General features: G+C 40.4%; 1 protein-coding gene across 2 annotated transcripts in view; it reads right to left on the reverse strand.

The window, feature by feature from the left end:
• The window catches only part of FAM120C (family with sequence similarity 120C), a 111633-nt gene extending 99424 nt beyond the window's left edge, over window positions 1-12209 (reverse strand). The window contains exons 1-2 of one of the 2 annotated variants that reach the window (XM_047093635.1): window positions 11491-12209; window positions 3240-3529 (exon numbers count right to left, since the gene is read on the reverse strand). In XM_047093635.1, the coding sequence (XP_046949591.1) occupies window positions 3512-3529; window positions 11491-12171 (699 nt within the window). In that variant the 5' untranslated portion in view covers window positions 12172-12209 and the 3' untranslated portion in view covers window positions 3240-3511. Of the gene's footprint in view, window positions 1-3239; window positions 3530-11490 lie in introns of those variants that run through there. The other variant, XM_047093636.1, reaches the window with a different exon arrangement.

Consider the following 12209-nt stretch of genomic DNA (forward strand, 5'->3'; position numbering starts at 1 on the left):
AATTCCAAAGCGAAAAGAAATCAGAGATGACGAGGAAGCATAAGAAAAGCCAATGGGAGGGGTGGATTATGTATAAGTCTGCTTTAGCAATAGAAATATGGACAGTTTATATTTCAGCTGCAAGGCCTCTGTGCCTCAAAGTCTAACTGAGCTGTCAGCACAGAGCCCGACGCGGGGCTCGAACTCATGAACCACGAGATCATGACCTGAGCTGAAGCTGGACACTCAACTGACTGAGGCACCCAGGTGCCCCTAATTTCTTTTAAACTACACTACACTGTCAGTGTTAATGATATAAACATACAAGACACTGGAGTTTACATCTTAAAATTCAAAGTTAATAACACAAGTTAAAAATAGAAAAAAGTTAATCATTACATCTGTGTGTGTGATTTTTCTCCTTTAACTTAGAACAGGAGGTCTGATGCCAAGTGTGCCAAGAGGTCAATGTTAGGTTTTGTATTTTTGTGTTGGGGTGTGCAGTAAATAATTTAGCTTTGGGTCCTTGGGAATGATTAATTTTATCCCATCTTGTAATAGAAAACAGCTGTTTAGAAAGGTAGGAGTTTCCAAACACAGACATTTTGCACACTGTTTTTTATATTTAGGGTAACGACCCCCAAGATATTTGTAGAATTCTGGTATTCCAATGACACCATGCTTCATTTTCAATACCATAAAACAGTAATTCGGTATCTCCATTGTAGCTCTTCTTTTACACCATAAACATTGAGGAAGGCTAACTGGACAATATTAGTTCCTTTTCTGAAAATAAAATGCCAGAGAACCTTTCCTGGAATGTAACAGACAACTTCACAATTTTGGGAATGTAGTTCAGGCCATCACTTTCATTTCTTGGAAACCAATTTCAGCAAAGTCAGCCAGTTTATCACCTGCCAAATGAGTTTCCCAAAGGCGTAATTTTGCTAGAAACGAGCAAATACAACCATACATTTGTGAAGGTATTTTTGAATAAACCTGCTTTTATTCAGAGTGCCTCTCTAGATGAGTTGCAATGTCAACCAAACAGGTCAAGTATTCTATTTCAATCTTTGCTGGTGCACTGAATGCTCTTTGGATGCCAGAAGTCCCTTTTTTTAGTATCTTCAGTACCACGCCTCAGCCAAGGCAATCAATCTACATATAATAGGGCAGATTTCCATAACGTGCATCTAATAATTCAAAGTATTCAGCTTTGTTTGGTGTAAGCCACATTATTAATCACTAGTTCCTAACATGATTCATTTTGAACATTTTTGCATAATAATTGAATCCTAAGGAGTGACATAATTAAAATCTTTGTCCTTATAAAGTGTTTCTGCTTCAAATTGAGATATTCTGAGTCCAAGAGTAACACTATGGCAGAAGCACCTTCTGTAGTCATAATTTTGACCAACCTATACCAAAAATTTCATGACTTTCCTTAACACACAAAATCCAGGTATTTGTGAATGTACCTGTCATAGGCTCCAAGTCCCAAAGAATTAGATTCCATCAAAATTCTTAACACATGAATTATATCTAGGTGCAATTTTTCTCAAACTTTAGGGTGCATCAGAATCAGCTAGAAGACTCGTTAAAACAGATTGACAAACCCCACCTCCAGCTTCTGATATGGTAGGTCTGGACTAGGGTCTGCGAATCTGCATTTCTAACAAGTTTCTAGGTGATACAGTACTGTTGGTCAGGAACCATACTGTGAGAACTACTGGCTAGGCACAGTGAAGTGTACAGCTATATGGGGAGTGCTTATATCTATGTAGCCAACTGAGATCTAAAACTTCACAAATAACTTACTGTCCCCAAAATGTTCAGCCACCAATGTTTAACATCCTGAGCAACAGTATTTTGTACCTTTACAAATGCTTGTTCATTATGTAATTTCTGCTGTATTCAACAGACATTTTCTTAAACTACCACCGACAAGATTTTCAAGCTCTGGCAATGCTTTCATTTACTATATAAATGCATTTCATAACAGTATCACCTACTCTGTCTGTATTCCAAAACACAGCCTATTGAAATTCCAAGCCCTATTAAAAGTTTTGTTTCAGCACTCTTCATTTTTATACACTGGTCATATTTCCTACAATGGTTTATTTTAAAATGGTGTCTTAAATTGCAGTATTTCAACAGACATATTTTATTTAGATATAGAGGAATACTCATCACTTTCACCAAGAAATAGGTTCTCTCTGATTTTCCTTTAAATACGTGATCTTCTTCAGATGATTATTGCCAGCTTTTTGATTTAAGAGAGAGAGTGAATATCTAAAACTGGTATTTGAGATACAAATGGAAGCCTTACAAATGGTAGACAACACCTCAAGCTCCATGACTGCTTTTTGCCTTAGGGCATAAAATGTATGGAGACTTAAGTACTTCAGTGTATTCTTTGTGCCATAACAGTGCCCAGAAGATGGACTAACCTCCTCATACAGTTCTGGATCAGGTGCTTCGGCTGTGCTAAGAATTGTTCAATAGACCAAATTTAAGCCTTACATAGTGACCTGATATGAAGACCTTTCTGCTGAAACTGACCTCTTTACAGATATGCCTATCAGCAAATTGGCAAAAGGAAGTTTCCCAAAGACGAAAGATACCTCGGTTAAGAATTTTAAGCATATTTTAGTGTTTTTAAATTTTCATTAGTTATGTAACAACTGTTCATTCTTTCAACCAGTGCTTTCTGCACACTTGCCATGTGCCCAAATACTGTGTGAGTAGATGCAAAGATCAAGTCGCCTACATATAACAGATAATCACAATATATTATGGTACAAGCCAATGGAAATATATAGAGTACTATGGAAACACAGGAGAGACTGAAATTAATATGAACTAACACGTATGTAGTAGGTTTCACATATATTATAGCTGGTAATTCTCTCGACTGTCCTGGGAAACATGGTATCACTTTCTTATCCACTTCATAAACGAAGATTCTCAAAATGAAGTAATAAATTACCCAAGATCTCACTAGTGACTTGAATGCAAGTCTTTGGACTTTAACTCATTTGGTCTTTTCACTATAGCACAACAATCTCTTGTCACTGAATTAAAAAAATTATGATCTTTAAATACATGACCTTCTTGTGTGATTTTGTCACTTTTCATAGATGTGGGTGCAAGAAATATTTCATGCTTATCAAAACTACTATTAAAAAGTACAACAATCAATGATGTTTTCATTACCTATTTCTGTGTAACAAATTACCCCAAAAACTTAGTGGCTTAAAAAAAAACATTTATTATCTCATAGTATCTGTGGGCATGGCTTAACTGGGTCCTCTGGCTCAGGGTCTCTCACAGGCTGCAATCAGAGTATTAGCCAAGGCTGCAGTCATCTCAAGGCTCAACTGGGAAGGATCCATTTCCAAGCTCACTCACTTGGCTGTTGACAGGATTCAGTTCCTTGTGGGTTGTTGGATTGAGGGCCTCAGTTCCTCACTGGCTGTTAGTTGGAGGTTGCCCTCAGTTTCTTGTCATGTGGGCCTCTCCATAGGGCAGCTCACAGTATGGCAGCTTGCTTTATCAGAGTGATCAAGCAAGAAGAGCCAGAGAGAGAGAGAGAGAGAGAGAGAGAGAGCGCAAACAAGATGGAAGTCATAGTTTTTTAATAACCTAATCTTGAAAGTGACATCTCATCACTTTGTTGTAGTCTGTTCATTAGAAACAAGTCACTAGGTCCAGCCCATAAACAAGGGATGGGGGGAGATTACACAAGAGTGTGAATACCAGCAGGTGGGAATCATTGGGAGCCATTGATATAAGATGGCTATCATGAATGGCAAGAGGTACTTGGTCACTGTGTCAGGAAGACACCATGGTATCACAGAGATTCCAATAAATGAAGACCATGTGGCTCAGCAAAAGGGGGCAATCGGTGTTGCCAAAGGGTCTGATAGTTCAAGAGTGGTTGGAAAGTCAGAATTTTTTGTAACATTTCACAATTTTTTAAATGCTGGCAAGAAATCCATACTTTTCAAAAAAGAAATGTGTTCATATAATGCAAGTTAAATGATAGAGGGAAATGAAACATCATTCAACTAGATGATGCCTTAATATTCAGTCCAAACCCGCTATTTGATTTCAGATTCTGGTAAACACTACTGATAAAAACACTGCTGATCAATAAAGATCAATGGAGTTCTTTAAAAAAATGTATGGGCCTACTGGCTGCCAGTTTGCCATCCTTGCCATAATCTTTGTAATTTCCTTTATGGTAAAAGAGTAAGGGTTTTGGTGTCTGGTATGCAAATCGTGGTTCTGCCACTTCCATTGACTATGTCCTTGGGCCTATGACAAGGGCCAGAGAAATGATCCTCTGGGCTCATATTGTTAGTATTTTCATACTTGTCTCACCTAACAAAGGTCCTGGAGAGACAGAGTATCCTCCTGACCTCAACACTCCCTTAACTCACATCCCTACTTCATTTTCCTCCACAGCACTTACTATACCACCTAAAATATTATATATATTTTGTCTTTTTATCTTATTGTCTGTCCTCCCCACTAGAATGTAAACTTCATAAGATCAGAAAACTGTCTTGTTCACTACTTTATCTTCATAATCTTGAACTGTGCCTGGCACACAGGACTCGTGCAATAAATATTTATTGAATGAATGAATTCCATTGTTCATAGTACTTAGCATGGGGTCTGGCACAAAGAAGATGCTCAAAAAATGTTACTTGAACTGAAAACCATTCACTGTCCTGAGAAGACAAATAGGATGAAATGAGGCCAGAGAATGGCAGGCAGAACACGAAGGACTCTGCAGGCCACCATCCTAAGCTTAAAGCATGAGAGTGAAATGATCTAGGTCCAACATACATGGCACCAAAGATATTCTGTTCAAAGTAATAGTAGCTGGCATTTATATAGGATTTACTATGTGCCATGTAATGTTATAAGCACCTTACTTGCATTAAATCGTTTAAGACTCACCACAAAATGTGTGATACAGGTATTATTACTACCCCTCATTTTCCAGATGAGGAAACGGAGGCACAGAGAGGTTAACTTGCCTAAGTTTACCTATCTAGTAGGGAGAAAAACAAGGATTTAAACCCAGGCAGTCTGGTTCCAAGTTCTGTTGTCTTAGCCATTATGCTCCACAAGCTAAATATAAGAAAAATATTCTGGAAAAGGTTTAGTTTGAAATGCAACTGTGCTATTTTGCAATATGTTAAAGATGAAGGATTTTGGTCTCAAATATATTTAGGTTTGTATCTTGGCTCAACCGTTTTCTAGCAGTGCAAACTTATGCTGATCCTGTTTTTATTTTAGCCATTAAAAAAAAAGGACATTAATATATATCCTGAGAGGTGGTTGTGAGGATGAAATGACATAATGAATCTATGTAAGGTACCCAGCCCATGTGGTAGCTATTGTTACTACCACCAAGAAGGAATGTATTCTATAAATGTATTGCTAAGTAGCTACCAAACTTACTTTTACTTAACAGAGTTTTTCAATTTCACTTGGAATTTAAGTTGACTTACAGGGAATTAATATGTAACATTATAAAACACTGGTTCTAAATTCTTCCTCATCTGACCCTTAAAGCTCTCTATAGTCAATCAACCAACCAATCTCTCTCTCACAACAACCATTATTGTATACAATGTGTCCAGCCCTAAAAGCAAATCCCTGCCGTCTTGGAATTCAATTAAAAGAGAATTATATACAAACTTCTAGTTATAAAATAAATATGCTCTGGGGATGTAATGTACAGCATGGGAAAAAAAAGAATTAAATGTGATATAAAAATACTATGAAAGAGAAAAAATGAGAGGTAATTCAAGAGCATTTGGGTCGCACATCATCAACCTTGGCTGGGAAAGAGTCATATTGATTATTTTTGATCAATATGTAGGAATATGCTATGCAAGGGTGAGAGTGACATAAGAAAAGCACTATGTAAGAACACACTGTATACCCAGGAAACTAAAAAGTTCAGAATGGTTGGGACATTCCGAATGGTTGGACCAGGTGTGGGTAAACACCAAGAGTTTGGGATCAGACTGTGAAAGGCATTGTCTGCCAGGCTGAGAAGTCTGGACTTGGAAGGGTAGGTAAAAAGTAGCCAGTGTTTATCTTTGGGCACACAATGAAGTCGGCTTTGGTTTTCAGGATGATATCCCTGACAGTAATGTAGAAGATGGGCTCTTATCCAGAAAGTGGTAAAGGAAAAAGTTAAGGCTATTTTCATGGTTCAGATAAGAAATGATGGCAGCCTAAACTAAGGCAATGGGGGTGGAAGTGGCTGGACTCAGGAGACATTTTTGAGGTATAGAGGTGACAGGACTGGGTAACCAAGTGGATATGGGAGGTGACAGGAGAGTGAAGAATTAAGGACTCCATCTTTTCTGGCTTGAAATAGATAAAAGACAAGGTTCAAAGGAAAAGAGAACACTGAAAATAGAACAAGTTTTGGGGGAAAATAATGAGCTCCATCTTGAGTATTTTTTTTAATTTAAGTGACCTGTAAGACATTGAGTAGCAGAGCTGAAAAGATACTTTGAAAGCTCATGAGAGAGGTTGGGGGTAGAGAAAGAGCTATAAGAATCATCAGAATATAGTTAATATTTAAAGCCATGATAATGGAGAAGATTGCTCAGGAAGTGAATATAGGAGAATATGACTAGGACAGAAGTCTTGAGAACACTGAAGCTTAAGGAAGCAGAGGAGGAGGAATAACTTAGGAAAGGAGAAAGAACTAGAGACGTACAAAGAGAATCAGAAGTGAGCAGCATTATGAAATTCAAGGAAGGAAATTTAAAGAAAGGATAGCTCAATAGTGAAAATTACCTCAAAAAGGACCAAGAAAGGGTAACAGTGGAAATGGATGCGGCAGCTTCAGAATGGTGACATTAGATATCAAGTGGCAATAGGCTAGGGAATGGGAATTAATACAGTCTTCTTTGTTCATGAATAATGGTTAAAAGGGAAGAACAGGGATAAAGATAATGGCTTAAGGGAATTACAAAGTAAAGGCAAGGTTTTTGTTGTTTGAAGATTATTTGTTTATGCTGTAAGTGAAAGAAACCAGAGAGAGAGAGACACACACAGAGAGAGAGAGAGAGAGAGGGAGAGAGAGAGAGAGACTGAAAAGGCAGAAAAGAAAGATTGCTAGGACTCACTCACTTCACACTTAGCTTACACATGTGCTTTATATTGGTAGTATTTGTGCATTTAGCAATGCTGGCATAGAGTGCTTAACAAATTGATTTATTATTATTTTTCTCCATGTATTTATTCATATTATCTGGCCAATAAAAGTACACAATCTTACACAAGAAGATACAAAAAGAAGCGAATAGGGGTGGCTGGGTGGCTCAGTTGGTTAAGCGTCTGACTTCAGCTCAGGTCATGATCTCATAGCTGGGGAGTTCGAGCCCCATGTCGGGCTCTGTGCTGTCAGTTCAGAGCTGGAGCCTGCTTCAGATTCTGTGTCTCCCTCTCTCTCTGCCCCTCCCTTGCTCACTCTCGCTTGCTCTCTCTCTCTCTCTCTCTCTCAAAAATACACATTAAAAAAATTTTTTTAAAAAGAAGGAAATAGTGTAGTGGAACTCTGGAAAGGGACTTTGAGCAATACAGACCCAGAACAGGGATTTTTATCCAGCACCTAATAGCGTCCAGACCAAAGAAATGGGAAGAATACTGGGCATTCTTGCAAGCTTGTGAGGAATAAATGAGGTATTTAAAAAGCACTTTATGTACAACTTGGTGCTCAAGAAGTAATAATAATTATTATAATAATTTTTCCTACCACTAGAGCACCTAGGAGTGGCACTGAGGGTATAAGTAAATAACCCGGAAGCATAGCAGTCATTGCTATACTGCATTTTAGAGAATGAAAGCATAAAATGGTATCAGCTCTTGGTCAGACTTTTCAAAACTTTGATCGCTCATGTACTACCAACATGATTTCTGCCACATCCAAGTATTGTAACTTAATACTTTTCTTTAAATCAACTCATTTTTCTTTAATTGGTCCCATTCTAAAGAATTATAGCTGTGAAGTGGTGGGTTTTATGTGTTATCTTTTTTTAACCGTTAAAGTATTCATCCCCATAACCACCCCACATCATTTCCCAAACCACATTCTAAAACTGCTTTTGGCTGCTCTACTTTTGAGACCCAGGCTAGCAATTGGTCAGTTTACTTCATTTTAATGCTATTGACGATTACACTTACAAAGGTTTGCAGGACATAGCAATGAAACCAACCAAATGACAAAACTCATGCCAATAATCTTTTCATGGGCAGTCTTAAGTTACCTAACGTTAACCAGACAACCCAGCAATTTATCTTTTATTTAATACCTGCACAAACGGAAATAAGATTAGGAATAAAGACTCATTTTGTAGCTTAGTCTGAAGAACAAAACCAAGAAGAGAAATACAGTAGTGGGTTTTGTTCTGAAGCACTAGCATTTCAGTCAAAAGAAGTGGTAAGCATGCAGATCATCTGAGTGAAAATCTGCTATCTTCAAAATAGTGGAACACTCCTCTATAAAAGCAAATCACAGCTGTTTACCTCAGCTATTAACCAGTATCTTTTAAGTGTGTACTATAAACCAGGAAGCTCTCCATCATTCCAACAACAAAGATCACCAACCAAAATCAGGAAAGAGAACTTCATTCACTGGTAACGAAAATAAATAATTTCTTTACGTATGTGATTTTGCAGTCAGTCTTAAATTCACTATATTAAGAGCCACACTACACACTTTTTAGGTTACTCATACAATCCACTCTCTCAGAATTACTGACCTACCTATTCATTCAGGAAAAAAATGTGTCCTAAACCCAAAATATACAAGATATTATGGAGAATATGAAAAGATCAAAGAGTGTTTACAATGTAGCATAGGGAATAAGATTTATATATTCCCCAAATGGTAGTTCTCAGGACTGAAGAGGACTGCTGGGAATTTTTTCCCCAATATTTTATTATGAAAAACTTCAAACATTTGGCAAAGTTGAAATTTTACAGTGAGTAAATACCCACCGCTGAGATTCTACCATTTTCTCCACACTTGCTTTATCACATATCAATCCATCTTATTGTGATAAACTGCTGGGATTTTAAAAATGAGACTATGTGTGATGGAGAATTTTGGTAAGCCATATTAAGTTTGCTTCTCAAAACTTTTGACTGCTGGGGGTGCATGAACAAAAAAAGTTTGGAAACCACAAATCCATACTCCGTGTTTAATTCTCCTGCCAACCTCTAATCCAAATCCATTCAGATCTCATGGCTAGCCATTTTAGGTTTCCACACCCTTGTCCACCACCTTGCTTATCCTTTCCAGCCCTCTCCAAGGCTCAGCACCAATCTGTGAAGCCTCCCCCAACTTTCAAACCCTAACCCAGAATTAACTATGACCCCTGTAGGGGCCATATTTTTCATCATTTGCAATTAGCTAACAGTATCTGCAACTCGGTTTTGTCTTTCACTAAACTGACCTCCTTAAGTATAGGGATTTTCTTTTTTTTACCTCTGAATCCTCAGCAACAGGCATAGTACCTAGCCTACAGCAAGCACTCAATAAATGAATATAAATGAATGACCCAGACCTGTCTTTACCAAGGAGCCAGGGAACATTTTGAGTATGGGAATGATCTAATCACATTGGCACTCTAGAAAGATTCATCTTAGAGCACCGTTGTTAACAGCATGGGCTCTGGAGCCAGACTGCCTGGGCATGGATCCCAGAACCTCAGCTCTGCCATTAATAGCTGGGTGACCTTGGGCAAGTTTCTAAACCTCCTGTGCCTCAGTTTCCTCATTTGGAAAACAGGGATGATACTGCTTCACAGGTTATTGTGAGGATCAAATAAAATAATTTTGTTGTTAAAGCACATAGATTAGCACCTGACACCTACTAAGCATTCCATTAGTTAGTCATTGTTGCCAGCAACCAGGTTAATGACAAATGAGGTAAAAAGTCCTTAAAGCTTGGGTGGCAGCAATGAAAACAAAGTGGAAAGAATCATCATGAATGAAGAATTTACTGAAATATGGTCAGGAAGGCAAGCAAATGAATGTCTATTATTTTTTTCTACTATATATGTTTAAGATAGCTCATGACTGGATTTTCTTATTATTAAAAACATCTATAATCTATCCAGCCCAGGCACAGATTTGATGTGCACAAGGCGTTCTAGCATGACTGAACTATGGCCACAAACTCTATGACCACTGCAAGCTTTCAGTCTCTCAATGAGATTTTTTTTCCTCCTCATTACTCCACCCAGGACCATTTCTTTATCATTCTCAAAATTCACTGTCCTGTCTTTTAACTGTGAGCACATACCCAAGAGCCTCGGATGGGAATAGGGTTTGAGATTTTGTCCTACCCAACCCTGTACTTTTTCTTCTTCCTGCCCACCTCCTTTACTTCCCAAACCTTGCTATTCCCTACACGTAAGAACTTGAAACCTAAGAGTATGGGAAAGTATCAGAGCAGCAGGAGTGGTGCCAAGAACTGGGGAGGCTGCCAAGCTGTTCCCCAGGCCCCATAAACAGTAACCAACTACAAGCAGAGATTGGACTTAACTGTCCATGGGGCCTAACATGCTTGATATTCCTTTTGCTCCTCATTCTTTCTCCTACTTAAAGCAGCCTCCTCCCAAACCCATAACCCATTCAAATCCAACCCATCCCTGAAGAACTAAATGAGATCCAACTTTTTTGAGGAAGCCTCCCCTTACAATAGTAGCCCACAGATATCCCCCAACACACACACACAACAGATACTGTACTTACAATCTGTACCATGAAGCATAATCACATACACACTTATACCATTAAATAAATCTTCCATGCTTACATATTTGATTTTCCAAGGGTAGGACCCCCATGTCTCACATGTCCCTTAAACCCCTTACTCTCAGTGGTCTAATAATTGTTGAACAGTGACTGAGTCAGTGGGTTTTTAAATTTTTTGTTTAGGCTAAAGCAGGAGGAAACAGAAGCATATGCAAATGAAAAAGACTGAATGGACACATGGGTAAAAAAAAAATCTCAATGGGTCAAATGGGGGGAAAGTTGTAGACGAAAGGTATTCATGTAACATTTGTTTAACTGATTTGCTGCAAGGTTGGAAAAGAGACATACGGAAGAGAGATGCCAACTGGAAAGGGCATTTCAGCTTGAGGCAGAAGACAGTAGGAGAAAGATGGGGCTACAAAAGAAATTCGGCTAAAACCCAGAGACGGGTCACTGGATAAGTGAAAGTAAAGAGAGTTACTGGGGTGACACAGGTAGAGATGTACTTCTGTTGGTCAGCGAATCGGTAGGCGGTGGTATGAAGGGGAAGGTGGATGGATAAAATGACAGTGGATAATTAGGCAAGTGGATTAGCTGATTAGGAGGTGAGTGGGTAGATGGGTGGCAGGTTAGTGGGTGGTTAGGTGTTTAGCTGGGAGGGTATAGGTGTGGGGCATATTATTTAAGATCCGGCCCCTCCCTCACCTTGACCCGGAAGCGGATGAGTGCTAGCCTCACGCAGTGGCTCAGGCAGGCCGGTGGCAGGAACCAGGCCCGTGGAGGAGGGGTGCCCTTGTTGCCCACGTGTCCCACGATCAGTTGCGCTGTCTGCCGCTCGGCCTGGCACCGACGGCCCCACTCGGCCAGCCGGTCCTTTCCCAGGCCCCCGGGAAACATGACCACCAGCTCCAGGCCGTCGCCGCCGGGATAGGCACAAGCCTGGCATAGCGCTGACAAGTAGCCCAGCATGGCGTTCCATTGGCCACCACACACCCAATCCGTCTGGTAGCCACCATAAAGCCGCGGAAGCGCCGAGCCCGCGTCCACAAGCACCCGGGCCCCGGGCAGCGGAGGGGGCGGCGGGTGCAGCCCAGGGTGCGCCTGGCCGTGGTGGTGGAAGTGGTGAGCGGGGTGATGGTGCCGAGTCGGCCCCGCGCCCCCGGAGTAGGCACCCAAGGCAGCGGGCGGGAGTGGCGGTTGCAAAGGCGCAGAGCCCCTGGCGGTGCGTGGAGCCCCGGGAGCTAGCGCTGCCGGAGGCGGCAGCTGGCGATGCTGGTGCTGTTGCTGCTGGCGCGAGACCGTGCGCGCGAGTTTGAGGAGGTCCACGGGCACCACGGCCCCGGGACAGCGCTTCTCCAGGAACTCTTGGAAGCCCTGGACGCCCATGCTTCGTCGGTGGGCAGACGAGACGGCGGCTGCGCGAG

This window comes from Lynx rufus, unplaced genomic scaffold (genome assembly GCF_022079265.1).
Source record: "Lynx rufus isolate CCGP_SWC_20201006 ecotype Redwood Valley unplaced genomic scaffold, mLynRuf1.p SCAF_35, whole genome shotgun sequence".
In the NCBI taxonomy this organism is placed as follows: Eukaryota; Metazoa; Chordata; class Mammalia; order Carnivora; family Felidae; genus Lynx; species Lynx rufus.